The following is a 25,817-nucleotide window of genomic DNA, read 5'->3' on the forward strand; positions in this document are numbered from 1 at the left end:
GTACTGTTCACGTTTTTAAAGGACACAGGGGTTTATTATAGGGCGGCTTTAGCTCAGTGGGGGAGAGGCGTCCCTGCACAACAAAGGTGTTGTGGGTTCCCCCGCTCTCCCCATTGTTGCAAGCAAGTGTCTCCTTGCAGGCACCACTGAACCCCCCCCTTTGGCGCCTTCCACTTCACCACCCCTGCTCCTTAATAACTAAGGATGGGTTAAATGCAGAGAACTAATTTCCCCTTGGGGATTAATAAAAGTGTATATTCTATTCTATTCTATTCTAATTGAAATATAGGGATGAGGGCTACATTTTGGTTTGTTATATATTTTATTTATTTTTTTGGGGGGGGGGGTGTTGGTTTTGGGGGTAAGGCGTCAACTGACGGAATAGTACTCCAGAGGGTGGCGGTAATGCACCAATTATATGGATGCCAACCGCCGTTAAAAAAGAAGAAGAAGAAGTTGTGTTCAGCCACAGCTAACCAAACACCTTCGACTACATTTCCCACAATGCTTAGTTGCGCTTTGACTAAACAGATTTGCAGGCGGCCCAAGAAACATCCGGGTCTCTCAGGATCCCGTTTGGCGACCCGTCGCCATTAGTGCAAGCCCGTTGTAACGGATATATTTTTGGGTCAAATCTCTAAATTGTCCCGTTTTCCAGCTTTTGGAAAACATTTAACGCCTTGTTTAGGCCATTTTGTATTCCTTAACAAGAACAAGTATTACATTTGGGGGTCTTGGCCCCGCGTGGCGAGCTTTCGTCCTCTCCACTAGCAGCCTCCATAACTTGAGACGCCGAAATCGTGTCTCTTATTTTTTCTCTGCTTGTGTTTTTGTCAAGATGTCTCCGTGATGGAGTCTCCGTGTTTGACAGAAATGAACCAGGGCCTTCGTCACCTGACCCGCACTCACTACACCCCTTTTGTTTTTCTGTTTGACGCTCGAGAGCTCGGTGGCTCTCTACCCGGAGCTCTGCCCCAGAATCGCTCACTGCACGGAGGCAAACATGGAGAAAACCCCCAACAGCAGCACCAACACCAAGGTTCCGCCTCGTTCCAGCTCCACAGGCCCACCACCGGGCGACTCTAAACCCAAAACAGGTGAAAATGCTTCAGTACGCAACACAAACGTCAATCGAAGTTGTCAAACATGCTGCACTCGTAGCTAAGCACTCATTGCCGTGTGGCCTGCTGGGGCCTAGCAGTGGCGCAGAGGTTGTTTATCTGCTTCGGCTGACGTCGCTGCCAAAGGTTCGGCCCCCTCAAAGATGTTATCTGATACTTGCACACAACACGATATTTGTATAACCATTTGCTCTCTATTTATTCACCGCAGTGGTCAAGATATGTGGATCTGAAGGCCCCCTGAGACATTTTAACAGTTAACTTTTACAAAAATAAAGTTTTAACTTAAACTAGTTTAAGGTAAATTCACTAGTTTTAAAGTTTAATTCACATAAAAATTTAATTTAGTGACCGTTCAGTAAGTCCACTTTAAGAATGTACTTACTGTAACCTGTAGCACTCATGATGATACATTTATTTATATATGGCTATGTGAAACAAAGTAAGTAATATGGGGGGGGGGGGGGTATGACTTCCTCCTGGACTGTCTAATCTTAAAAATCAGGCGTCAGCAAAATAAATATTTTTCAATTTCAGTGTTTATGTTGCTTATGTGTGTTTTTTTGCTTTTTCAGAAGGTAAAAATAATGGAGGCTCAAAGCGCTGTAGCCGCAAGCGTGAGCCCTCCTATCCTAAAAGCGAAAGTTTCCAAGGCTCTCGCCACACCACTTCACAGAAAAGCAAGACTTTTGACAAGAGACCCCCCCAGAGAGGTGGAGCGCGACAGTATGGAGTTACAGGTGGTGGACGACGGGAGGAGGTTGGTATTCTTAATGGATCATCCTTTAAATAATAAAGAATTTCCAGCATCATGACGAACAAAGATCTCATCATTGAAGATTTTAAACTTTGAGAAGAAGCACAGCATTAGTTTTTTAACTCAAATATGATTTACAGATTCTTATCCACTTCTGCTTCTCCAGGTAGCAGAGACACGCCGGGCCGAGTTTAGCCCGGCTCAATTTGCTGGACCGAAAAAAATAAGCCTCAACCACCTGCTGAACTTCACCTTTGAACCCCGTGGAGGTGCTGGTGGCTTCGGAGATGGAGGCCACTCCGGTTGGGGCCGCCGAAACAAATGGGGCCACAAGCACAAGCCCTTCAACAAGGAGCTGTTTCTGCAGGCCAAGTAAGCAATCCCTCCATCCCCAACATGAAACAGATGGCCTAAAGACGTGTGAGTGAACAAATGTTGTGTGTTTCAGTTGTCAGTTCGTGGTGACCGATGACCAGGACTACAAGGCTCACTTTACTGATCCAGACACTCTGGTCAACTGGGACTGTGTGCAGCAAGTGGTGAGTGCCTGTAATCTGTTGAACTGTGCTACTAGTACATGTGTATAAGTAATAACGCCCACATAATTTACATTCTGATGCACGTAAATGACAATCCATTTGTGTACGTCTACAGCGCATCTACAGTCATGAGGTGCCGTCTTGCCCCATCTGCCTGTACCCTCCTTTGTCAGCCCGCATTACCCGGTGTGGACACATCTTCTGCTGGCCGTGCATGCTTCACTACCTGTCTATTGGTGACAAGAGCTGGTCCAAGTGCCCAATCTGCTATGAGGATGTTTATACCGCGGATCTGAAGAGGTAAATAAGAAAGAAATAAAGCCCCATAGGCTAACTGATTCAAAAGAAGTACATATTTCTTTAAAAAAGGCAAAACAAGGAAATAGGCAGATTCATTTAAATTAATTTAGGTTTGGTTGAGTTTCTTTGACAGTTAATTCCAACAATTTCTTTCATTTTGCAGTGTGGTTGCTATGGCGACCAGGCAGTATGTGGCTGGAGATGTAATCACCATGCGCCTGATGCAGAGGGAAAAGGGTGCTCTGGTGGCAATGCCGAGCTCTCAGTGGGTGAAGGTGGAGGAGCCTGTTCGCTTTGGAGGTGAGGCACGGGGGGCACCCTTTTATGAAATAGACTTAGTTTCCTCTCAGCATCATAGTCTTTAAAAGGAGTTTATGTGGCTTACAGTATTTCTATAGCACCTTCTACAAACATACTTGTTATGTCCTTGCACAAGTTGGGTTATGTTGTTGGATGATTCACTACTTTCTAATTTTTTATGTCGAGTCAGTGTATTAATCCTAAAAGGGACGATTCCCTTACTTTTTTATTCAATCTGGTTTTACGTGTGTTTTCTAGATACGTGTCTCAGCCCGTACTCCAAGCTGCTGCTGACCTCCCCAACGCAGGTTCTGAACTTGGTGGCAGAAGAGAAGTCTCTCCTGCAGTTTCAACTCAGCCAGGAAGGGGACGCCCAATGCTGTTTCATCCAGAGCGCCCTTTGTGTTTTGAAGGTAACAGAAGCTACATGTCTCTCTGTGACACCAAAGTAAAAAATGAGCCAATAGATGTTGCGTAGTTAACAACAAAAAGTCACAGTATGAAATGAGTGCCTTCCAAATATATAAAAGAAGCGGGGATGAGAAACACCGATAAAATCACACAAGCTATGTTTTTGTATTTGCTGAAATTGTTGTTGTCAATGTATTTTTCTCTTGCGTGTCTTCAGCTGAAATATGAAACTTACTTTATGACTACAACTCAACATACCTGTTAACTGATATTTACCTCTCTAACCGTCATTCACATCTCTTTATGGCTTAGGAGCGTGAGGAAATGCTTCTGAAACAGCAGCAGAAGGCAAACTTAAGAGGCAGTTTTGACCTGTCCTGTCTGACTCTGGAAGAACCTTCTCCTGTGGAGGAAGTGGTTACTACCACCAGCAGCACCATGGTGAGTCTATAAAGGGATATTTTTTACTTTCTTGGTTTAACAATATTTGATTCATTGGGCACAGGAATAAAATTGTCTTACTTGCATATTCTCCCCAAATGCTGTAGCTTCTACTTTTATTATATGTTATTTTGCTCATGCTTTCTAAGAGATATCTGTCTTTCCTTTTGTAGCCTGTGCTGCAATATTCCTCTGCATTTGATGATGAGGTGGCTGAGGTCCCAGAGGAAGCCACTGCAGAGCTGCCAGGCTTCCCTGAAAGTATTTTGGAGAGTGTGCTAGAGGAGCCTGCAGAGGCTATGATGGATGCAGCCTCAGAGCCCCAACCTGTTGAGGAGAGCCCTGCCAGCCAGGCCGAGTCCGGCCGCCCTTCAACCAGCGTGGTGCATGGACCCTACTATTACTTCTACCAAGGTGCTTAATTTCCTGCTCTCCATTAAAATAATCTGGCGTTGCTTTTTAAGAGTGCTGCTGTAAGGGAAATGTCATTTTAAGGAAACTAAATCGCAATCTTCCTGATTACATGAACACAAACTGATAGTTAAATCCAGCTGAAGTAAGACATGGAACAAATTGGCTCAAATCAGCTGTTAATCCAAAACTGATGAATTTAGTTTGTTACATTAGGTAACAGCAGCATGCTTTAAATATAACTAGAACATATTGTACATAGTAATTGAAACAGTCTGACCATGAAAAACTGAATTGAAAATAAAAATACTTAGTCTTGGCTGTAGGTTTCTCTTGGCTCACCTTTTAGGTTTCAGTGTCTTACCGTTTCCTCCCTCTCCCATGTGTCCCTCCAGCTGATGACTGCCAGCAGATGTTCCTGCATCCTGTCAATGTACGCTGTCTGTTGCGTGAATACGGCAGCCTGGAGGCCAGTCCGGACTCCATCACTGCCACCGTGGTGGAGATAGTAGGACACACAGTCACTGAGGTCAGCGAAACAAAGAAACACAAATCAGATGCCATTCCGATCGTTTGGGTTTAGCTTTTTCAACAGATAGGAAAGTTGATCAACTTTTCAGAAGTATTTCTTTTCTCATCAAAGCTGCTTTTCCGATCTGCTGTAACCTGCATAAGTTGTAACTTTAACGCTATTAAAAAAAAGGTAATCTTAGTTATTGCTTGAACTGACTTTTCATCCATGGCTCTGTTACAGGACATCCGTCGGCGCCATCGCTATCTGGCACATCTGCCACTCACATGCGAGTTCAGCATCTGTGAGTTAGCCCTACAGCCGCCAATCCTGTCCAAAGATACTCTGGACACATTTGCAGGTTGGAAGACTTTACCTCTTCACATAATGTGAATTTACAGTTGTCGCTAGGATATTTCATTGATTGTAACTGGTGATTGTTTATATTTTCCTGCAAACTACTAGATGACTTGGAGAAGAGAAGGCACCTGAGGCAGAAGAAAGCAAGGGATGAGAAGCGCAGAGAGAAGCGAATTGAAATTGAGGAGAACAAGAAGCAGGGTAAATGTAAGTACAGCAGTTCAGGTCACAAGCTGAACATCAAGCCCCAAGAAAAATGTACACAAATCTGAGATATATGAGACTGAGGTTTGTAACTGTATAAGCATTCATATATTCCCCAGATCCAGAGGTGCATATTGGATTGGAGAACCTTTACCATTTCCCAGCATTTGGATCTCCACCTAACAACAGCAGCTCCCTTATGCAGCCTGACTTCACATTTGCCCCCTCTTCACCCCACAGCAGCAGCCCTTTCTCTGGTAAGATAAGATCCTTATCCCATATCATTTATTGTCCAGTGCTATAATTGTAATCTGTTGGTTTTTGGCTTATGTTTAAGCATGTGAACAATGTTAGCTGAGCATTTCTTTTGTTGTTTTTAGATGGGATGAGATTCCCAAATCTGAATGGACAAAGCTCTTCACCCATTGTGGGGATTGTGGAGGATGACTCTCACTGCATGTCCTTTGCACAGGTGTGTATAGCAGCTAAGCAATGTGATGGATTGAGACTGCCTTTGTCATAAGCTAAATGAAGGGCTTATATTGAAGAACATAACTTATATATTTGACATGGTCCTGTGTCCTAGATGCTGAGAGATGGGAAAGCCAGAGGTGATACTGGGCCCAGGGTCACTCCAAACAAAGGTAGTGCGAGATTGTAGATGTTGATGTGACAAATGTAATGTGACAATTCTAAGAGCAAAAAATAGATGGAGTACTGATTCAGAAACTGTGCTGTAAGTTCAATTTAAATGTTAGTATCGCCTCCTGTTGAAATTGAAAAAATTATATAATCCACCACCCCCAGACTAATTATAGAGTTTATTTGTGGACATGCATTCTGTGTTAACATTGTGGTTAGCTGTATGAGTTGGATCAATCTACACAAACGGTTATGCCCAACTGGCTCTTGATAGCATTATATATCCTTGCAGGAGTACATGAGACCGATAATAAGTCAAAATAATTTTTCCGCTGCCTGTCTGGTCTAATAACATTTGCAATCTTTCCATCGTGGTCAAAAAAACTATACGATTCGAGTAGTCTCCAACGATGTGTCAATCACTGCTTGTGAAGCTTGTTAACACCAATCAAACTGTCAAACTAGGAAGTGTTCATCAAATATTAATTTAGATCATGTTACTGCATTGTCTATTTCTCACCACAAAGGTCTTCAGAAACATATCTCAGTGTACCATTAAGTGTACCATTTAGCTGTCAGGAAGTGTGTGACCCTGTCGCCTATGTTGAAAACAGTCGAGCTAAAAAGCACAATCGGTTATAGTTTATCATTAAAGTAATCCTGATAAAATGATTCACTTGTGAAAGGATCTGTTAGACTGCCATTTACAACAGAACACATTTCTATATTCACAGTCTGCTCTGTACTCGTGTCAGTTGGGATGACGAGTAGCACATCAGGATAGGTGTGTGTGGGGAAATAAGTGAAGCTTTGTGTCGGATTGTGTATTTCCTGTAAAGCCTGTTTTCTTTTTTTACGGCTGATTAGCAGTGTAACTCCCTGAAGGCTTCCTGAAGTCATTGTGTCTTGGGCCACACAGATACGCTGCTGGCTCCTCTAGCAGCAGACAGCGACGGGGAGAGTGACGGGTCCGACCGTGTCCCGGTGCCCAGCTTCCAGAACTCCTTCAGCCAGGCTTTTGAGAAGGCGCTTCTGCAGCTGGACAGTGGTCCTGCCCCTCCACAACCTGTGGTTGACCCAGGTCTGCCATCTACGAATTAACTGTATCAAGCACATTTAATTTGGATATTAAAATTAAAAAATGTGTTTGTTTTAACACATGCACTCATCCTTGGTGTCTTTGTCTTTCAGATGAGAAAGGTGGAAAGAAGAAGAAGAAGAAGAAAAAGAAGACCCTTCTGTTCAGCACATCCATGGTTCACACAAAGTAGACAACACTGAAGTGCATTTAATCATATTGTTTATTGAGTTGACCTTCCCACTGCTTGTGTTTTTACTGCCATGCAGACATGTCTTGGAGCTGGAAGCTTTGGAAAGGGGTTTTAGGAGGGAGCCAAACTTCACGCTTTTTTTAGACATTGTGCTATGGGCTTGATTCATTATTTGGGTGACTTGCCATCATTTCAGAATACCTTAATTTGTAACGATAGGTCAAAGCTTTGCTAAAACCTCCTGGCACACTGCAAGCCTTATGGATAACATGTTGAGATGCAAAGTAAAGCCAGGATTTAGAAAGCTGCTGTCTCGCGTCATGTGTGCTTTAGGCTTTTTATGGCTTGTGTCACAGTGGTTGCTGTGTGATGTCCAACTTTCCTGAAGTTGACACTGTACATCGAGGATCCATGAGTAACATTGTTAAGATATTTATGGGTGCTTAATATTGGAGTTGCAGTCAGCCAGCTGCAGGCACGCTGCACCTTTAAATATTTACAAGATACTCGGTGCTCAGACATCAGTGTTGAACTTCAGCTTTGAATATATGGAAACTAGTATATTTCAGTGTTTATCCCAGTGTAACAATTTGGATTAGTACTCCATCATCCTTGAGATCAATATCCTGGGATTTTGGAACGACAACATGAGTACATAATATTCAAATACCATTGCAAAAACACAGTATTGTATTAAAGAGATTATATCTGATGGTTCAACTGAACTCCAGTATATATTCTGCGTGATTAAACGATATGTATGCACTTTCTTCTCATTCAGTTTTTACTTACTTTTAACATTACACTCCCAATTTATTTTCAGTGTTGAAAGTGTGTGATGTTAGGAAATTGCTGACATTTAAAGAATGCTTTTGAAACCTGGAGAAAAAGGGATGGGTCATTTTGTTATGTTTGAGGGTTCTTCAAGTCACCTTTTAATTTTGAGCAAGTTTAAGACTAGTGAACAAAACTAGTCTGTTGAAGTGAATAAAAAAAATTATGCATAATCACATACCTGACTGTTTGATGTGGCGATTAGCTAATGGAGCCAAGGATAATTTTTGTGCAGGTCAGGCACGAGAAATCACCATCAAATTTGGACTGACATGTTTTGATGTAGTATTTAGCTTTCTCCACATGAGGGCAGTCCTCACGAGCCGGAAGTCGATGGTTCATACATTGAATGCTGGTTAATGCAAAGCTAAGAGCAAGGTCAGACATGAATAAAATGCATAAGGATATTAAAATACATGAATGTGGGTTATGGTTCATATGACAACAGGTCTCTTTATTCGTAGAGGCATTAACCCATTTGTATTGTGTCCAACATTTTGAACGGTCAGTAACTCCCTTTTTTGCTTCTTTTTTTGAAATATTATAATGTATTGATTATTTCTATATAGCCGAGATGGGATAGTTCTTGTCCAATTGCATTATCAAGCAAAAGATGAATCAAGCTATCCGCATTCAGGTCGACATCAGCGCGGAAGTTAGGGGGATGTGCCTGGAAAATACATCAGTTGCACGGAGCGTTCATTGTAAGTGCTGTAAATTAAATTAAACTCCTTCAATATATGGACATTTAGAAATATTTGAATGGCCCTGTCCTTAAAACAAACTTCCTTGGTGCCAATTTGAGTTAATCTGATCTACACTGATGATTTAGGGGCCCTGTCTCCTTAATTAGGCCTGTGGCATGGCATGCAATTCAATTTAAAAAGGAGTTATATATAGGTCAAACCAAGGAGGATCGGGAGTTACATTTTCCTTCATTTCTTCTTGGGAGGCCAGGTGCTAAATGTTGTAAACAAAGGGAGATATTTGGGTTACATCATCATGAATGACCTAAGTGATGATTACGATATGCAGCCAGCACAAGCATATTTCACATTTGTACAGATGATGTTAGAAGAGCTCTGCAGAGCCTTCTTTACTCTACTTTATACAGCCCAACTGTGGTGCTTTGAGAATCTGGCTCAAGCTCTCAAGATGGACAAGTACAAGTCACATGTTTGTGATTAATATTCCCGCCATTCATGCTGCGTTGAGGATTTTATTTACAAATGTAATTTTGATTAACTCCCTAACTGAGCCCACGGTATACAAGGTATTGTTCTTGGAAACATTGAAACACAAGTCTATGTTCTTTAACCACAAGTGACTTTTGAGGCCGTGTCTTGTTGTCCTCGTGCTGTATTTCTTTGTTGTATTTGGTTTCCTGGTTGTATGGACTCATGGGTATGAAAGCCCATTTCTGGCATTAAAAGAAAAGAAAAAAAGGAACATATTATAATTTGGACTTAAATCCATTTCAGCCAGTAAAAGAAGAAAAAAGGAACATTTTATCTTTCTCTCTCCATTTTATTTGTTTCTTTTACTGTCAGAAATAGGATTGCACACATATGTCTGGAGAATCAAAGTTGAAGAAGTTCAGTTTATGTTTATGCTCCGCTTTATTTTGAAAGTAACAACCGGAACACACGCACGTGGCGCTGCCGGTTGACTTGACTTCGGTTGAGCGGCTAACCAGTCGGTCGGCTTGTTCAGCGCTGCCTCGTCCAGCCTGTCAACAACACTGGAACCTGAGACGGGATAGCAAGCCAGCGGACGAGCTCAGTCAACCAGCTCAGTTAGCTCCTCTGCTAGCCCGCTCCACTAACCAACTGACACGACTCGTACTTTCCCCTTCCAAGTTTGAGATACGTGTGATGATTAAAGTTGTTCCGACAAGAGAAGAACCGGAAAAACGGACTTTCTCGTGCGGTAAGTTGTCTCCGGTGCGGATCAAAGACGGGTTCAGTCGGTGTTTCCATTTTGCGAGTAACAGCTTCTTGCGCTGTTAGCTCGGCGCTGCTAGCCAGCGAGCCGTGTGGTGCGTGTGTCGCTCCTCTTCTTTGAAGTCTGGGATTATCAGGCCAGTTTTAACGCCTACGTGCGTCTTTGTGACATAGTTTGTGTGCTTTAAATGCACCTTGTGCTCTGAGCAGGCCGACTGTGACTCCTTCTTCCGTTGGTCCGCGACGCGAGGGGGTTTGAGGGCAGCGGGCTGGACGGGAGCAACACTTGTTGAACACTCCACTGAGACGGACACTTTTTAATATTCCTGTTCTATAAAATAATTGGCTATTTAGTAAAAGTTGAGTAACTACCAGTTATCTTTATAAACGTTTCTTAAATGATTATCTGGAGACATTTACATAAATGCTTATTCGTGCTTGTCCCTGTTTTTAAAAAGCATCCCATGGTCGGCTGGATCACGTCCTTATTGATACTGATGCATATTAAGGGCAATTTAAACCATGCATCAAGTCTTCTTGGATGACAGCAGACAATTGAGGCGATGACATGTATTTGAGTTGTATGTGAGCACTACACTCCATAATTACAGAGTCTAGTATATATATATATATAATTTGTCAATTTCAACAGGAGGTGACACTCAAGTAGAAATATAATTTGCAGCACTAGGGATACTTTACATCTTCATGTAGTTGCTAATAATAGGTACGTTAACATTTCTGTGTGTATTGTTTGTGTATAACTGGATAAACCAGGTTACTGACTAGATATCTGACTAGTCCTCCTCGCTTTCTGTATGTACTTCCTGCTAGAAATCAATGACATGTATTGCACCCGCTTCTTAAAGACACCTGCTGATTTAAGTTTTTAACATAATTATGAATCGTGCTAAAATGAATACAAATATTGAACTTGTCGTTTGTGGCTTATAGTAATGTGTCGCGTGTGAAAATACTGGTATGTCTAAGGCAGACACTTTCCCAATTCCTGCTGTGCTGCTTGTCCCACCAGCTCAGTGAAGGTTTAGCATTCCATCTAAGCGAAGGCGTTTCCTGTCAACATCTATAGTTCAAGTTTTCAAGTTTTTGATCTCTGCTAAGCGAGCTGAAGTCTTGTGTGTTTTCTAAGTATCATTCTTTTTCCTTTTCCTTTAAGTTCCTCTTTCAGATATAGTGCATCTATGGATACACAGCTACAGTGCATCCGGAAAGTATTCACAGCGCTTCATTTTTTCCACATTTTGTTATGTTACAGCCTTATTCCAAAATGGATTAAATTCATTATTTTCCTCAACATTCTACACACAAAAACCCATAATGACAAAGTGAAAACTGTTTTTTGCAAATTTTTGCACATTTATTAAAAATAAAGAACGAAAACATAACATGTACATAAGTATTCACAGCCTTTGCTCAATACTTTGTTGACGCACCTTTGGCAGCAATTACAGCCTCAAGTCTTCTTGGGTATGATTCCACAAGCGTGGCACACCTATTTCTGGGCAGTTTCTCCCCTGACTAGTCTCCCAGTTCCTCCCGCTGAAAAACATCCCCACAGCATGATGCTGCCACCACCATGCTTCACTGTAGGGATGGTGTTGGCCAGGTGATGAGCAGTGCCTGGTTTCCTCCAGACATGACGCTTGGCATTCAGGCCAAAGAGTTCAATCTTTGTTTCATCAGACCAGAGAATTTTGTTTCTCATGGTCTGAGAGTCCTTCAGGTGCTTTTTTGCAAACTCTAGGCGGGCTGTCATGTTCTTTTTACTGAGGAGTGACTTCCGTCTGGCCACTCTACCAAACAGGCCTGATTTGTGGAGTGCTGCAGAGATGGTTGTCCTTCTGGAAGGTTCTCCTCTCTTCATAGAACAACGCTGGAGCTCTGTCAGAGTGACCATCGGGTTCCTGGTCACCTCCCTGACTAAGGCCCTTCTCCCCCGATCGCTCAGTCTGGCTGGGCGGCCAACTCTAGGAAGAGTCCTGGTGGTTCCAAACTTCTTCCATGTCCGGATGATGGAGGCCACTGTGCTCAATGGGACTTTCAATGCTGTAGAAATCTTTCTGTACCCTTCGCCAGATCTGTGCCTCGATACAATTCTGTCTCGGAGGTCTATAGATAATTCCTTGAACTTCATGGCTTGGTTTATGCTCTGATATGCACTGTCAACTGTGATACCTTATATAGACAGGTGTGTGCCTTTCTCAATCATGTCCAATCAACTGAATTTAGCACAGGTGGCCTCCAATCAAACATCTCAAGGATGATCAGTGGCAACAGGATGCACCTGAGCTACATTTTGAGTGTCATGGCAAAGGCTGTGAATACTTATGTACATGTTATGTTTTCGTTCTTTATTTTTAACAGATTTGCAAAAAACAGTATTCACTTTGTCATTATGGGTTGTTGTGTGTAGAATGTTGAGGAAAATAATGAATTTAATCCATTTTGGAATAAGGCTGTAACATAACAAAATGTGGAAAAAGTGAAGCGCTGTGAATACTTTCCGGATGCACTGTATGTTATCAGCACCTATTTAGTTCAAACGTATCAGTTGATGTACCTGCATTGATCTGTTCAGAAAAAGAGCAGACGTCAACCCCACAGGTCAAACAGAAAAGGGCAACAAACCCGAATTGTTCCAATATTCAGACATTGAATTGACATATAGTGAGCAGTGATAGAGGACATGGTGGAAGTAGAAGAACAGGAAGTGTTAGGTTAAAGGCTTTCTTCATACATTTTGTTGTTGTATATGCCTGAACATATTCCATCAGCTCGAATGTAAGGATGCGACGATGTTTACTCAAGTCTGTGTCGGTGTAAACATTATCATCTATTTGCTTCTGTATGGGGATGTGAGAACACCGCAGTGAAGTATTTACAATGGACAGTCCTGTTGCAGCGCATCCGTGATTTGTCCTCCACAGCCTCACAGCAGTCTTGACCAGAGAAAGTGTACTTTATTGACACAAAGTTTGTTCCTCTTAGGCATCTTCAAATTCTTTCTCCAGTGTGATATGACATCGCCGTTCGGTTCCAACAAAAGCCAGAGCTCTTCAGCAGACGGTTGACATCTGGTCAGGTAAAATATTCTGTGATTTCCTCACAGCAGTTGATTCCAGCGTGTCATTTCTCTGTATAGCAAAGTATCTCAACACAGCAACATGTGGAAAGCATTTTCAGATGTGAAGAGGGAGTCTCTTAAAGGGTTATCGCAGAAGAGCTTGAGGTGTAATGGTTTCTATCTTCGCTTTCACTGAAGAAACAACTGATAAAACTGATTATTATCATAGATCCTTTTCGAAGTGTCAGTTCAAGATAAACACGTACACGTTTATTAGGGGAGGAGCTGAATCTGGTTTGAGTTTCCAGTGGAATCCCCAAGTCACTGTCTAAGCCTGATTTGCCTGTGTTACAGCATGGAAACAAAAACAATGTCATTGTTATCTAGCTCCTCCCACTATTAGGATCCACCTTAAAGGTACACAGTCCTTATATCACGACTGCACCAGTCATTCAGCGTAGCAATCTGAACTGGTTCCAGGCTACATGCACAGGTATGGAGTCAAACTAATTTGTATGATTTATATATAACATAATTATGTATCGGAAATTATAGAATATTAATTTATTATGAACAGAGGCTTCCAGTAAGCATGTCATGAATGTCTTGTGTGTGTCAACCTATTTCTATACAAATTAGTGTACTTCTTTTCATCCTAAAAGACCCAAACATGTAGAGTTTTGATTGTTAACCGTAGTAGTGTTTTTTCACAGCAGACATTTTGACTTAAAAGCAGTAACTAAGTGTTGCAGTGTGACGGTGAACCAGCACACTATTACTTACGCCTGTGCTTTTCCTAACGTGACTGCTCTAAATGTTAAAAAAAGGTTTATCAATGCGAGTATGGGTGAAAAACAGCTGTCAACATGTGTTCTTTAACCTGATAGTCACCCATGACCTTGTTGATATCACTGCTGCAGTGCAAGGCACTCCCACGACAAAGTCCACAGTAATGGTTAGAGTAAGTGCCATCAGGCTACTAATGAGTTTAATTATTATTAAGGAATGCTGTGGCATTGCATCAATATAGAAATGTTTTTTTTGGTACTTAGATGTTTTTCTTTTTTCTTTTTAAAGGTGAAGTTCAAGAGGATGGCTGCTCAGGTAGAGGTTCAGCCTGGGGAGGTAGGTAGGCCAGTGGTTGGAGGACGACTTCACCTGAGTCCTTTGACTGACTCCAGCAATAAGAGTCCCTTCGAGATCCCCTCTGTGAACCAGTCCCATATTATCACCCCAGAACCAAACAAGCCTGTCCCAGGCCCCAAGCCACGGCTCACTCCCAAACCTTTTGCTGTGGAGAGAAACCCCACTATTAGGCCCATACTTGCACCGAAGCCCATAACCAAGCCCCGGCCGGAGCCCACTCTCCTTGCTGGATACAAACCAGAGTCTCCATACAGTCCAAAACCTCAGCAACCAGCTGCCCCTGTCCAACCCAGGTCAACCAACCCCAACCGACCTGCCTCTACCTCCTTTAATACAACTAAGTTGAACACTGGACAAACAATCAAGCCAATAGCCCAGCCATTTAAACCGGCCCCTCCTCTTGACCTTGGAGACCCCAGCAAACCCATTCCTACTTTAACAACAGAGAGGCAGAGACCTGGTTCATCAAACTTGGTCTATTCCAAGAGCCTTAAACAATTTCTAGCATCAGACTGGTCTGGAACCACTAACAATCAAGGTGAGAAGGACCAGATGGCATCCAGCCCTGTCGGGTCCTCCATTACTAGAACCAAGTCCATGGGTTTTCTCATTCAGGTAGGGCAGGAGGAAGAAGAAAAAGAAAAAGAAAACCCTGAGGCAGCGGTGGTGCTGCGGCCAAAGCCCAGAGCATCCAGGCCCAGACCTGTGTCAGCCATTTTCCTTGACAGTCCGACCAAGACGGAGACATCAGTTCCTGCCTTGCGCTGGGCGAGACGACCGCTTTCAGCTGATCTCACGTCCAAGTTTGAGTCAATCGGTCTGTCTCTGCACCGTAAAACACAAAAAGACACTAATGAGAACACTCCAGAGGAAACCGGGCCGACACAAAAGAGAGAGCAGGAGAAAACACCTCAGAGTGACACATCACAAAGTAGTGATGGTGCAAGTGACCAAAAGACTCTCAAAGAGAGCGAAGAGGATAAGCGTGCAGTCAGCATCAAGTCACGAATGAGTTTCCTCGATTCATCCTCCTCTCCTAAGGCCGGTGTCGCGGACCAAGAGTCGGATCTTCACTCTCCAGTGCAGCCAGTCCCTGAAACAGAACCAGCAGTGGGTGTCAAACAGCTCATCAAGCAGCTGACAGAGGACCCAGCACCAACTCCGAGTCCTATTGTGAAACCAGTACTGAAGCACCGGCACTTACCCCTCGACCTGACTAAAAGGTACGGGCTGTTTATAAGAGGCTTGTTTGAGATGAGCCACTCCTGCGCAGAAGCGATCGCCGCACAATGCATGCGCGTTAGATTTGTGTCCGACTTGATCCCGACTTGCTCTGACATCACACGTGAGCGACAATAACCTCTCGAGATGGAGGCGGACGCAGTTTTTAGAGCGAGGCACCTCAGTTGTTCTCCACCACCTGCAAGACCGAGAGCATGATGGCACACGTCTGGCTGTCTCCCAATCAAAGAGCTGATTGGCTCTTAGTGTTGACAATAGGTTTTGTAGAAATTCGAAATTTTCGATGTAAATGTATTATTTCACACTAGATTGGTAGCCACTAGTGCTACGAGAGGTTTAATCTAAAAACATATATTGTGTTTTTGATAATAGTAAATCTCATTTATACAACACCAATCAAATTGAGCATCAACGTGTTTTACATGACAGACATAAAAAAGAACAAAGGATGGAACACAATGGAGATACACACGCGTGTCCACATAAATATATATATATACAAACACATATAAATATATCCAACTGTGGCCTGCAAACTACAAGTAGCCTCCAGGTGGGATCTAACAGGATGTTACTGTGACTTCCTCTGTATTCTTTGAAGGCTGTTGTAAGATGTCCCACTTGACCGCTGTGTTTCGTCAACGCCCCCTGCAGCCGTCTGATCTCGTCCACGTTCCAAACGAGGCTCATCTCAAACAAGCCTCGCGTCTTAATGCCTCAGCTCGCTTTTGTGCAATGTGTTTGTCTACGAGTTTCTTTGTCATGCATGGCTTTTGTCTTGTGTGATGTATGTTCATCAGGTTTTCATCCGAGAGGTCGCCAGACAGTGTTTTCCTCAGTGAGGCAACAGACTGCGATGAGATCAGCAAAGATCCTCAGAGGAGGGTAAGAAAGGGACTTGGCTTCGTAGGAACTGGTTTCTGTTGGGCTCAGTCAATGTTTAACAGGCACATGAGAAACAGTGTTACAGCTTTCGTGTGTATATTTTTTGTGGATACGTGAGTGTTTAAAAGAAAATTTCCCGAGAGGAAATGGAGCATTGCAGCAAAATGGCCTTTTACTTGCTGAATACACCTGTGAAACCTAATGCAGGTGGCACAATAATCATCCCCGCTGGCTGCCGGTTATGAAACACACAGAGGAGATCAATGGGAAAAGGTCCACACAGAAAGGCTTTGATTAACTCCTCTGCACCACACCCACTGTTATGAGGGATACAATTACTATGTTGACAGTCCGTTTAAATCCTGTGAGGGCTCTCTTTTTCCTCCTCTTATGTCGTGAAGTCACATTTGTTTTTAAAGCTTTTTATTTCCGTCACATAATTCCACATTTGTTGTAACATTCAAATAGTGAAATCGTAGAAGAGAAAAAAAGCATGATTGTTACATAACTAAATTAACTTTGACTACTCATTTTCTGTTATCACCTAACAATTCTCAACATATTTTTGATTTTCCTTAGATTGAAGAGTCAGCTATCAGCCCCAATGACCAGAGGACATTTGTGGATTTAAAAGACTCCCAAGAGGTATTCAAAAAGGCCTCCCCGCCTGAAGAGCCTCAGGGGGGCCAGGACATTGGCGCCACCTCCAAGGAAAGTGTTCCCAGGAGTGACCTACAGACAGTGAAAGCATCCTTGTTTGAACATGTTGTGGAGAGGCACAGTGTGCTGTTGGTGGAAGAGGGCAAGCCTGTAAACAAGCCTCATGAGTCGCTCAGAAGCCTGTCATTTAAGAGAGGAAAGGCTGAGGAGGAGGGAACTCTTGTCACTGCCACCTACAAAGATCCTTTATCTCCATCAAGTCCTCTGAGGGTGTCGCATGCCTTTGACACGGTGCAGGCAGTGGAAGGGAGCAGGGCCGTGAGTGAGAACGTCCCATCGGCTCAGTGGGAGGATAAGGCCATGACGCTACGCTCCAGGCGCTCCGAAGGGAGCAGGCCGGTGGAAGAGCGGACCGGTTCAGCCCAAGACGAACCAGCTTCGGCTGCGATGCCAGAAAAGCAGCCTCGGTTTCTGAGAGTGGGTGCTTTGCATAAGTGGAACTCTCCAGGTCTTGAGACAAGTGTGGAGAAAGGGATGCTGAAGGAAACGCAAAGGGAAGAACAAGAGGCTTTGGATCAAGACGGGCACGGGGAGCGAGACGCTGAGCAGGAGGAAGTGGCCGCAGCTCCAAAACGTTTGAAAATGCTGCAGTCGGAAGAGCAGCCAAAGCCCAGGGCAACCTACTTTGCTCTGACTGGACAAATGCATGAGCCAGTTTCTCCTGTTGATGCAGGAGAAAGCATAGGGGACGAGGCTGGGCCCTTTGACAACATGTCTGTGAGGGCTGAACCCGACGGTTCTAAAACAAAGCTTATTCCAATAAGGTGGAATCCAGCATTCGATGAATCTTTGGGAAAAAACTCTCAAGTCAAAGTGGAGGAGTTGATGAGGAGGCACATTTCACAAAGCGAGATCAGATCAACTTTGGATGAACAGACAAAAGAGGAAATGATGGAAGTCGAAAAGAAAAGAGAACTACAAAAAGAGACCGAAAGACACATGGCAAAAATGAAAGAGCATCAGAGGGAAAAACAGAGACAGCTGGAACTGGAGAAAGAAGCACTTTTGGAATTTGCACGGATGAAAGAGAGGGAAATGCAAAGAGAATTTGAAAGGCAAAGACAGAAAGCCTTTGAGAAGGAGAAACAGGAGTTTGAGGAGAAACAGCGGGCACTGGAAAGGCAGAAACAGTCGGAGCTTGAACAAAGACAACAACTGCAAGAGCTGGAACGAGCGAAACTAAGGGAACTTGAAAAAGAGAGGCTATTGCAACTTGAGAAAGAAAAACGCCAAAAATTAGAGAGACAGAAAAAGATTGAAAGAGAGAAGCTGCGAGAACAGGAAAGGGACAGACAGCAGGAACAGGAGAGGCAAAGACAAAGGGAGGAAGAGAGGCAGAGAGAGCTGGACAAGAAAAGACAGCTGCTGGAAATCCAAAAGGAGAAACAGAAAATGGAAGAGCTGAAGAGAATTCAAGAGTTTGAAAGACTGCAACTCTTAGAGTTTGAAAATCAGAAGGAAAAGGAGGCTCGGAAGGAAAAAGAGACACAGCAGCTCATGGAGCTCGAAAAGCAGAGGCGTCGAGAGAGGAGAGAGAGAGAGGAGGCAGAGAAAATGAGACAGGTTGCATTAGATCAGGAAGTTATCAGAATGAAAGAGCTCAGTAAAGAAAGAGAAAGGCAAAAGGAGCTTCAGAAAGAGATTGACAGAGAAAAGCAGAGAGAGATGGAGAGACAGCAACAGAGGGATTTAGAGAGACAGAGACAACTAGATTTCGAGAGACAAGAATTAGAAAACCAGAGAGAGCTGGAGAGACGGAGTCAGAGAGATTTAGAGAGGGAGAGACAGAGACAACTAGATCTCGAGAGACAAGAATTAGAAAACCAGAGAGAGATGGAGAGACAGAGAGATTTAGAGAGGGAGAGACAGAGACAACTAGATATCGAGAGACAGGAATTGGAAAGCCAGAGGCTGAGACAACGAGAACTGGAAAAGGAAAAGCAGAGGAAAGAGAGCTTGGAGAGAATTAAAGAGATGGAGAGAAGACAGCTCCTGGAGTTGGAGAGGCAACAGCAGACAGAGAGGGACAAACAGCAACTTCTGGAGCTGGAGAAACGCAGACTGAGGGAGAGTCTGGAAAGGGAGGAGGCGGAGAAAATGAGACAGATAGCCAAGCAGCAGGGAGCAGAGAGGCAGCGGCAAAAAGAGAGGCAGAAGAAAGAGGAACAGGAGAGGGCGAGGTTGGAGTCATCCCCTCTCAGGCCTCAAGCGGTGGATCTGGACTCTGTGCTCCGAAATGAGCCGCTGTCCAAGCCGACTTCTCACCGCAGTGACACAGCAACGCGATGGAAGGAGCCATCCCCGAGACTAGAAGCATCTTACAAACCTGCCATCCTTGACATCGACTCTTTTACGTCTCAAGTTCAGCCCTCCTCCAGTAAAGACTTGTTTCCTGTTTCTGGTATTCAGGGTGTAGACGCTGCATTTGGAGCTAGATTACACCCCCCTACACCTGATGTAGATGTTAGCTGGAGGTCGCCACAACAGGCTCCAGGTATCACAAGCCCGGTATGGACGACATCTCTTCAGGACCCGTGGGAGCTGCGGCTTGTTGAGACGTCTGTGGACAAACCTGTAGCTGAACCCAGAAAACACACCAACAAACTCAGCCTAGAGCAGCTCCTCCTCAGGCAGGAGGAGCGACTCCCACAGAGGCTGTCCAGCAGTGGTCCCGAGGAGCAGATATGGTTCCCCCGAGAGCAGCAGCCTCAAGACGGCAGTGCAGAGGACCGCAGCCAGAGGAGATCACAGGCATCCAAGGTGAGTCGGATTTGTCCAGGAAATACTATTTAATACAGGCAGCATCTTCCAGCTCTGAACATTTTCAGCCAATGCATTTGTTTTCTAGTTGTCAGCAGGGGGGGCGACTCCTCTGGCTGCAAAAATAAGTCAGATTGTATATAAGTCTATGAGAAATGTACCCCGCAAGTTTATTGTCTCATTTACTTTGGTCCCATTTAGAGTAAAATTTACGACGAAGCAGACGATGCTTTAGGGCGTCACTTTAGGGCGTCACTACCTTGTGGTTGACAGGCTGCTGCCATGGCGTTGTTCGGTCTGGAAGTTTTCTGTGTTTTTGGTCTTTGAACTTTTGTGTTTTTAGTTCATAAAAGTTAATTGTGACATTTCTATGGTCTGAAATGCTCCACCCTCTCGTGTCACTTTTGGTTGCAAAAAAAAAAACTTATTGCAAAAATGCTCAGCTGGAGGTTTTAAAACTAGTCTAGAAACTAATGGGGGACGTCACGTTGACTACGTTCACTTCTTATATATCAGTTCATGTGGACATTGTTTGTAATTGTTACAGTATTAAATTCGATTAGATATTATTTTATTCATCCTCAGGGGGAAATGATGTGACGCAGCAGCAAACATGTTTACAAATATACAATACAATCAAATAAAATAGGGCATGTTACATTTAACAATTTAAATAATAATGGAAATGAAAATATAAAAATGGTGAAATCAAATACAATATATGGTATAACTGCGACAATCTTCCCAGTAAAGATAAATATCTCACAATAATTTAAAGCAGGTTGTATTATGTGTGTTATTATCTGTTTTTAAAGTGCTCAAGATACTGAGATAAACCTGTATGGGACAACGTTCACACAGTCATCGCAGTTTGTACACGTGCCATCATCAAAGTATAAAACTGCCAAAATGTGGCAACGGGCTGTCTGTTTATTTCTGACCTGCTCACTGACTATACCCCCATCAGACGCCTCAGGTCTTCAGTCAGTGGCTTTCTGGTTGTACCCAGAATAAGATCTGTAGCTGGTAAAGGTACTTTTAGTTACTGTGGCTCTCTGGAATGTGTGCATGTGTGAGGGTATTGTGTGTAAAGTATTTGATTTATGTTGAAATGTAAAGCACATTGAGTCTTTCTATCATGAAATGTGCTCTATGAATAAGTTGTCTTGCCTTGAAATGCCAGAAAGCAACAAAGTTCAGAGAGAAAATAGTCTAAAGTTAAAATTTGACTATAGTTGGACGAAAATGGCTCTCGTTCCAGCAACGCCATTCTTCCTTCTTCTTTCATTGAACTAATATTATCGCCTGCCGTTGCATGTCTGCTGGATACTACATTTAAATGTATCTTTTAGAATTTACATAACATTGCTCAAATGTAACCACCTTCACATCATGGCATGGCATCTGTTGGAAGTGATCGTAGCATTTTTGTCCATTCATCGATGCTGATTCTGTTCGTTAGGTCAGACTTCTCCTTGGGGGACTGCCCCGTGTATGCGTCTGCTTGAGCCGTGGAAGAGTGACCGCAATGCACGTGAAACCTCAAATGTAGATCTGAAAGGGGTCAATCTAAATGTGTTTTTCTTTAACAGCATGGCAGTGAACAAGTTTAAATAGTATCTGTTGATGTGAAGTTGACTCTGGTGTCTGTGTGTGTCTTAGGAGTTGAACAGGATGCGGTCTCGCAGTGTTTCGCGGCGATCGGCTCCTTCAAGCTGTGTCTTGGAGAGAAGCCTTTCCAGGATTAGGAGTCGCAGCGCCCACCGAGAGCAGGACGACGACGGCCCGGTGAGTCAGGCTGCTGCTGCTCGGCATCTGCAACAGTTCAACTGGTTTCTGGGAAAGATGTTAAACAGTGACCGTGTTTACGTGCATTCGAATAACTGGCTTAGTCGGACTGAAATCGAATGATCCGTTTCATGTAAACACCTTTGTTCGACTATGTGCGGTCCGACTACGATCCGATTAACACCCCTGGATAACTCGATCCGATCCGGTTGATAATTCGACTATCGCGGCATGTAATGGTGAATTGGATTAGGAACTGGACTTTGCGTCTTTGCGCATGCTTGAGATCCCGCCGCCCTCCTCCCTCCCATGTCGTGACCCGGAAGTCGAAAGAGTCGAAAGAGACGATAATGTCACTATTAACATCATGCAAGAATAGGAGAGGGATGTAGCTTCGCCTTGCTCTCTGTTCGCCATCTTTCTCGAAATGTTGATGTTGTTGTTGTTGGTTGTTGTTGGTGGTGGTGAAGAGGTCAAGCGGAAATGGCTGTATCACCACGAGTTGTAATGAAAACAGCGCCGCCTATCGTATCGGATATGACATGCTTTCGGCCAATGATTCGAATTACTCACTGCCATGTATATTGGGATAACAGCAGATCCCCCAAAAGATAGCATAGTCCGACTAAAGCAAGATTCGAATTATACCATCATGTAAACGCACTGAGTGAGATGAGGAACAGCCTCTTCTCTTCATTTGGACGGTTGGCTGCGAGCCCTTTTATTCTAATCACTGTTTTCATTTTTGGAATGTTTATACAAAGTGTTGTGGAAACGGGGAGGGAAATCTGTGTGCACTTGTGTTTGCACTGTGAGTGTGAGCAGTATACAATGTTTGTCAGAGAGAGAGAGGGAAAGGCGTGTGCATTGAAGACAGACTCAGGTAGACGATAGAGGAATGCAGTTAGTTGACTGACCGTTGACAACTGATTGCGGTTGGTGCTCGGGTCATAACTGCTCGGGTGACTAATGTCGACGGCACTTTCTAGACTCTCCTTCACGCGTCACGATCCGTGAAAGTGGCGGCCAGAAATCTCCTCAGGCCTGTAATTCAGGATTGGATTCATCAAAATGGTTTATGAGCACATATTATTAGAAGCCTGTCGGCATGGCTCAGGGAGAGCCGTGAAAGGAAATGGCCTCAAATGATCATAGATAGATAGATAGATATATACTTTATTAATCCCCAAGGGGAAATTTGTCGTGACAGTAGCAGCAACACACAAGAATAAAAAACAAAACGCAAAATATAAGAAACAGGGATGAAAGATATAGAAGTATACAAGTAAGATAAAAGTAAAATACAAAACAAAATATATATGTAAATATACAACACACATGCATACACAGAGTGTATGTGTCCTGTAGCCAAACAGACACTTCATATTTAAGACTGTGTTCCTTAGTGTTGATTGATAACACCTATAATTCCTAACTCTTAATCTTGTTTATCAATATATTTTGAAATAGATAAGCTAACCTCTTTGTATGCATATTTGCAACGAAGCACTTGACATTCACTGTCAAATGTTTATTGACATGCAGAGTTGGGTGTTTAAATCGCTCTTGGTCTCGGAGTGTAATTGTAGGCCAAGGTTAAAGCCGACTCTTTCAGGTACAGTTGGTGCACTCTGCACGCTGCAGAGCTCTCTACCACCATCTAGCGGCTGCGTTTTACTTCCGGGTATCTGTATTATTACCCACGCTGTCCTCGGTTCTCGTGTTCTTTGGTTTGAAATGAGCTGAGCAGCGGACGAGATAATACCCACTGTTCAAAAGAGTGTTACATGTTGCTATAATGATATTATACAATTTGCAGGGCAACATTACCACTTCCTTTGTAGGATTTCAACCTTTATTGAGCCATGGTCTAGTTTGCCACGTCAATAACTAATTGTACACGCTGCACACACATACATGTGTACAAGAGAGGACATTTATGCGATTACTTATTGCACTGCAGGAACATTGTTTATTTTCAATACAGACATTTGTTATCTAATTGTCTGTTTCTCAGAGTTCTTTGTTATCCTGTCACTCACGATACCACGCTCCTCTCAGCTGATACCACACACCCAACGCAAAAATCTGAAAAGGGGGGGGGAGATTTGCAACTGTAAAAAAACAACATTTGAAAGTAAAAAATAATAAATCTGCAACTGAAAAATCATCATGGTATCGCGAGAATTCTGGCACAATGCTTTCTATAAAGCATATTCACGTGATTGGCAGTAATCAAAATTGACTGAATGAAAGTGGAAGTCCGAAACGCCAAATATTATTTTATATTTGAACGGCTCAACCTGATTACAGTCACTCATGATATCGTGCTCCTCTCGGTTGAAATAATACTTATTCAGTATATTTGTATTACTATTTGTTACAATTTGTTTTACAAATTTAGGAAAGCAATGTTGAAATCCAGCCTGATGTTCGCTTACACAGAGAAGAATGCTCTGTTGGTTCCACACGTTTAGCCCTACGGTTTGTTAATTAAATACAGGTATAAAATTGGTACTCTGTATTGGCCAATACCCAAAGCCCATGTATCGGTTTCAACATTGAAAATGTTGGACCGGTGCATCCCTAACCGAAATCCATCCGTGTAGGCAGATATAAGATATGATGGGTTTTCCTCCCTTGCATTTACTGGTGGAAGAGTCCTCACACAGATGAGATAATAGTTGGTGACATCATCGGTTTAAGTTGGAGGAGCCGAGTGCGAGTGTGGCAGAGCAGAGATGGGCACCGGGCTGAGAGCTGTGTTGTACGTGTGGTCATGCTGCCTGACTCCATACTGCCGCTGGGTAAGTGAGAGCACAACTCTGTTATTACAGATGTTTCTCTGTGACATGTATGTCCTCTTACATCACGCTGAATGGGAGGCAGTTATCATATACAGCATGCTGTGTGTATTCAAGCTGCATCCTATTTCATCTCCTTTGTGTGGTAGCTGGTTGGGTTTCTTGTCGGGGCTGCACACCGATGATGATGTCAGCGGGAGAGGGGAAGTGATGAGCAGCCATGATTCACTTCCCAGTAGGTGACGTTTAGTAACAATGGATTTTGAGCAAAGAGGCACATGATGATGATTATTATTATTTTCTTCATCATTTCTTAGTTTTGAATTTGTTTATGAAATGTTGGAAAAATTCACAATTTAACATCCATAATTTACCAGTCGGCAAATGTGATGTCTTCAAAAAATATGTTATTCTCCAACCACGCAAAAGCCCTTTATATGAGGATTTTTTTTAAATGTGAAAAGCAGCATCTTTTTAAGTTTGAGCAGCTGGAACCAGCAATTGTTTCACTTTTTTACTGAAGAGATCATATCTCAAAATAGTAAATACATTTTTTTGGTGATTGACAATTTGAGTATTTTTTTTTCAACAATCTTGAGAAGACTGGAGTAAACTATTAATACTTTTTGGGTACCAGTCGCTACAGGACAGTAATGAATGTTATTGATTCAAGATTCAAGATGTTTTATTTGTCACATACACACACAGGGTGTGCAGTGAAATGAAAGTGGCAATGCTCAGCAGGAATGTGCAAGGGCAACAAGTACACACTATTTACAATAAAAAACAACACAATATTTACAGTAAGTGTGTGTGTGTGTGTGTGTGTGTGTGTGCCTAAGAGGGGCAGTTGTGTGGGTCTATGTGGGGGTCCTGGTGAGGTCGGAGTTCACAGTCCTGATGGCCTGAGGAAAGAAACTCCGTCTCAGTCTCTCTGTTCTTGCAGCGTGACTACGGAGGCGCCTGCCTGACCGCAGCAGCTGAAACAGTCTGTTGTTGGGGTGGTGAGGATCCTTCATGATCCTGCCGGCTCTGGTTCTGCACCTCCTGGTGTACAAGTCCTGCAGGGTGGGGAGTGTAGTTCCAATAGTGCGTTCAGCCGAACGCACTACTCTCTGCAGAGCCTTCCTGTCCTGAGCGGAGCAGTTGCCAAACCAGGCTGTGATGCTTCCTGTCAGGACGCTCTCTACAGCTCCAGAGTAGAAGGACTGACGGATCCTCTGGGAAACTTTAAATTTCCTCAGCTGCCTGAGGTGGTAGAGGCGCTGCCTTGCCTTTCTCACCAGAGTGTCTGTGTTCGTTGACCATGTCAGATCCTCGGTGATGTGGACTCCCAGGTATT

The 25,817-nt window shown here is 43.4% G+C and overlaps 2 protein-coding genes across 3 annotated transcripts in view; both read left to right on the forward strand.

Moving 5' to 3' along the window:
* Nucleotides 1-566: 566 nt before the first annotated feature.
* rnf10 (ring finger protein 10) lies at nt 567-8,034 on the forward strand. The gene is made up of 17 exons (XM_056419651.1): nt 567-1,097; nt 1,697-1,881; nt 2,045-2,250; nt 2,327-2,417; nt 2,533-2,717; nt 2,881-3,017; nt 3,276-3,430; nt 3,741-3,869; nt 4,043-4,283; nt 4,676-4,809; nt 5,035-5,152; nt 5,257-5,358; nt 5,475-5,612; nt 5,736-5,827; nt 5,942-5,999; nt 6,917-7,078; nt 7,189-8,034. Exons 1-17 carry the CDS (start codon nt 1,004-1,006, stop codon nt 7,266-7,268), a joined length of 2,307 nt encoding a protein of 768 aa, XP_056275626.1. The 5' UTR covers nt 567-1,003; the 3' UTR covers nt 7,269-8,034.
* Nucleotides 8,035-9,785: 1,751 nt separating this feature from the next.
* The window catches only part of si:ch73-138n13.1 (trichohyalin), a 31,716-nt gene continuing 15,684 nt past the window's right edge, over nt 9,786-25,817 (forward strand). Inside the window, exons 1-6 of one of the 2 annotated variants that reach the window (XM_056418555.1) lie at nt 9,786-10,031; nt 13,055-13,148; nt 14,208-15,499; nt 16,319-16,403; nt 16,983-19,883; nt 20,851-21,539. In XM_056418555.1, coding sequence (XP_056274530.1) covers nt 14,223-15,499; nt 16,319-16,403; nt 16,983-19,883; nt 20,851-20,913 — 4,326 coding nt within the window. In that variant the 5' untranslated portion in view covers nt 9,786-10,031; nt 13,055-13,148; nt 14,208-14,222 and the 3' untranslated portion in view covers nt 20,914-21,539. The other variant, XM_056418554.1, reaches the window with a different exon arrangement.

This window comes from Pseudoliparis swirei, chromosome 7, assembly GCF_029220125.1.
Source record: "Pseudoliparis swirei isolate HS2019 ecotype Mariana Trench chromosome 7, NWPU_hadal_v1, whole genome shotgun sequence".
NCBI classification, from domain to species: Eukaryota; Metazoa; Chordata; class Actinopteri; order Perciformes; family Liparidae; genus Pseudoliparis; species Pseudoliparis swirei.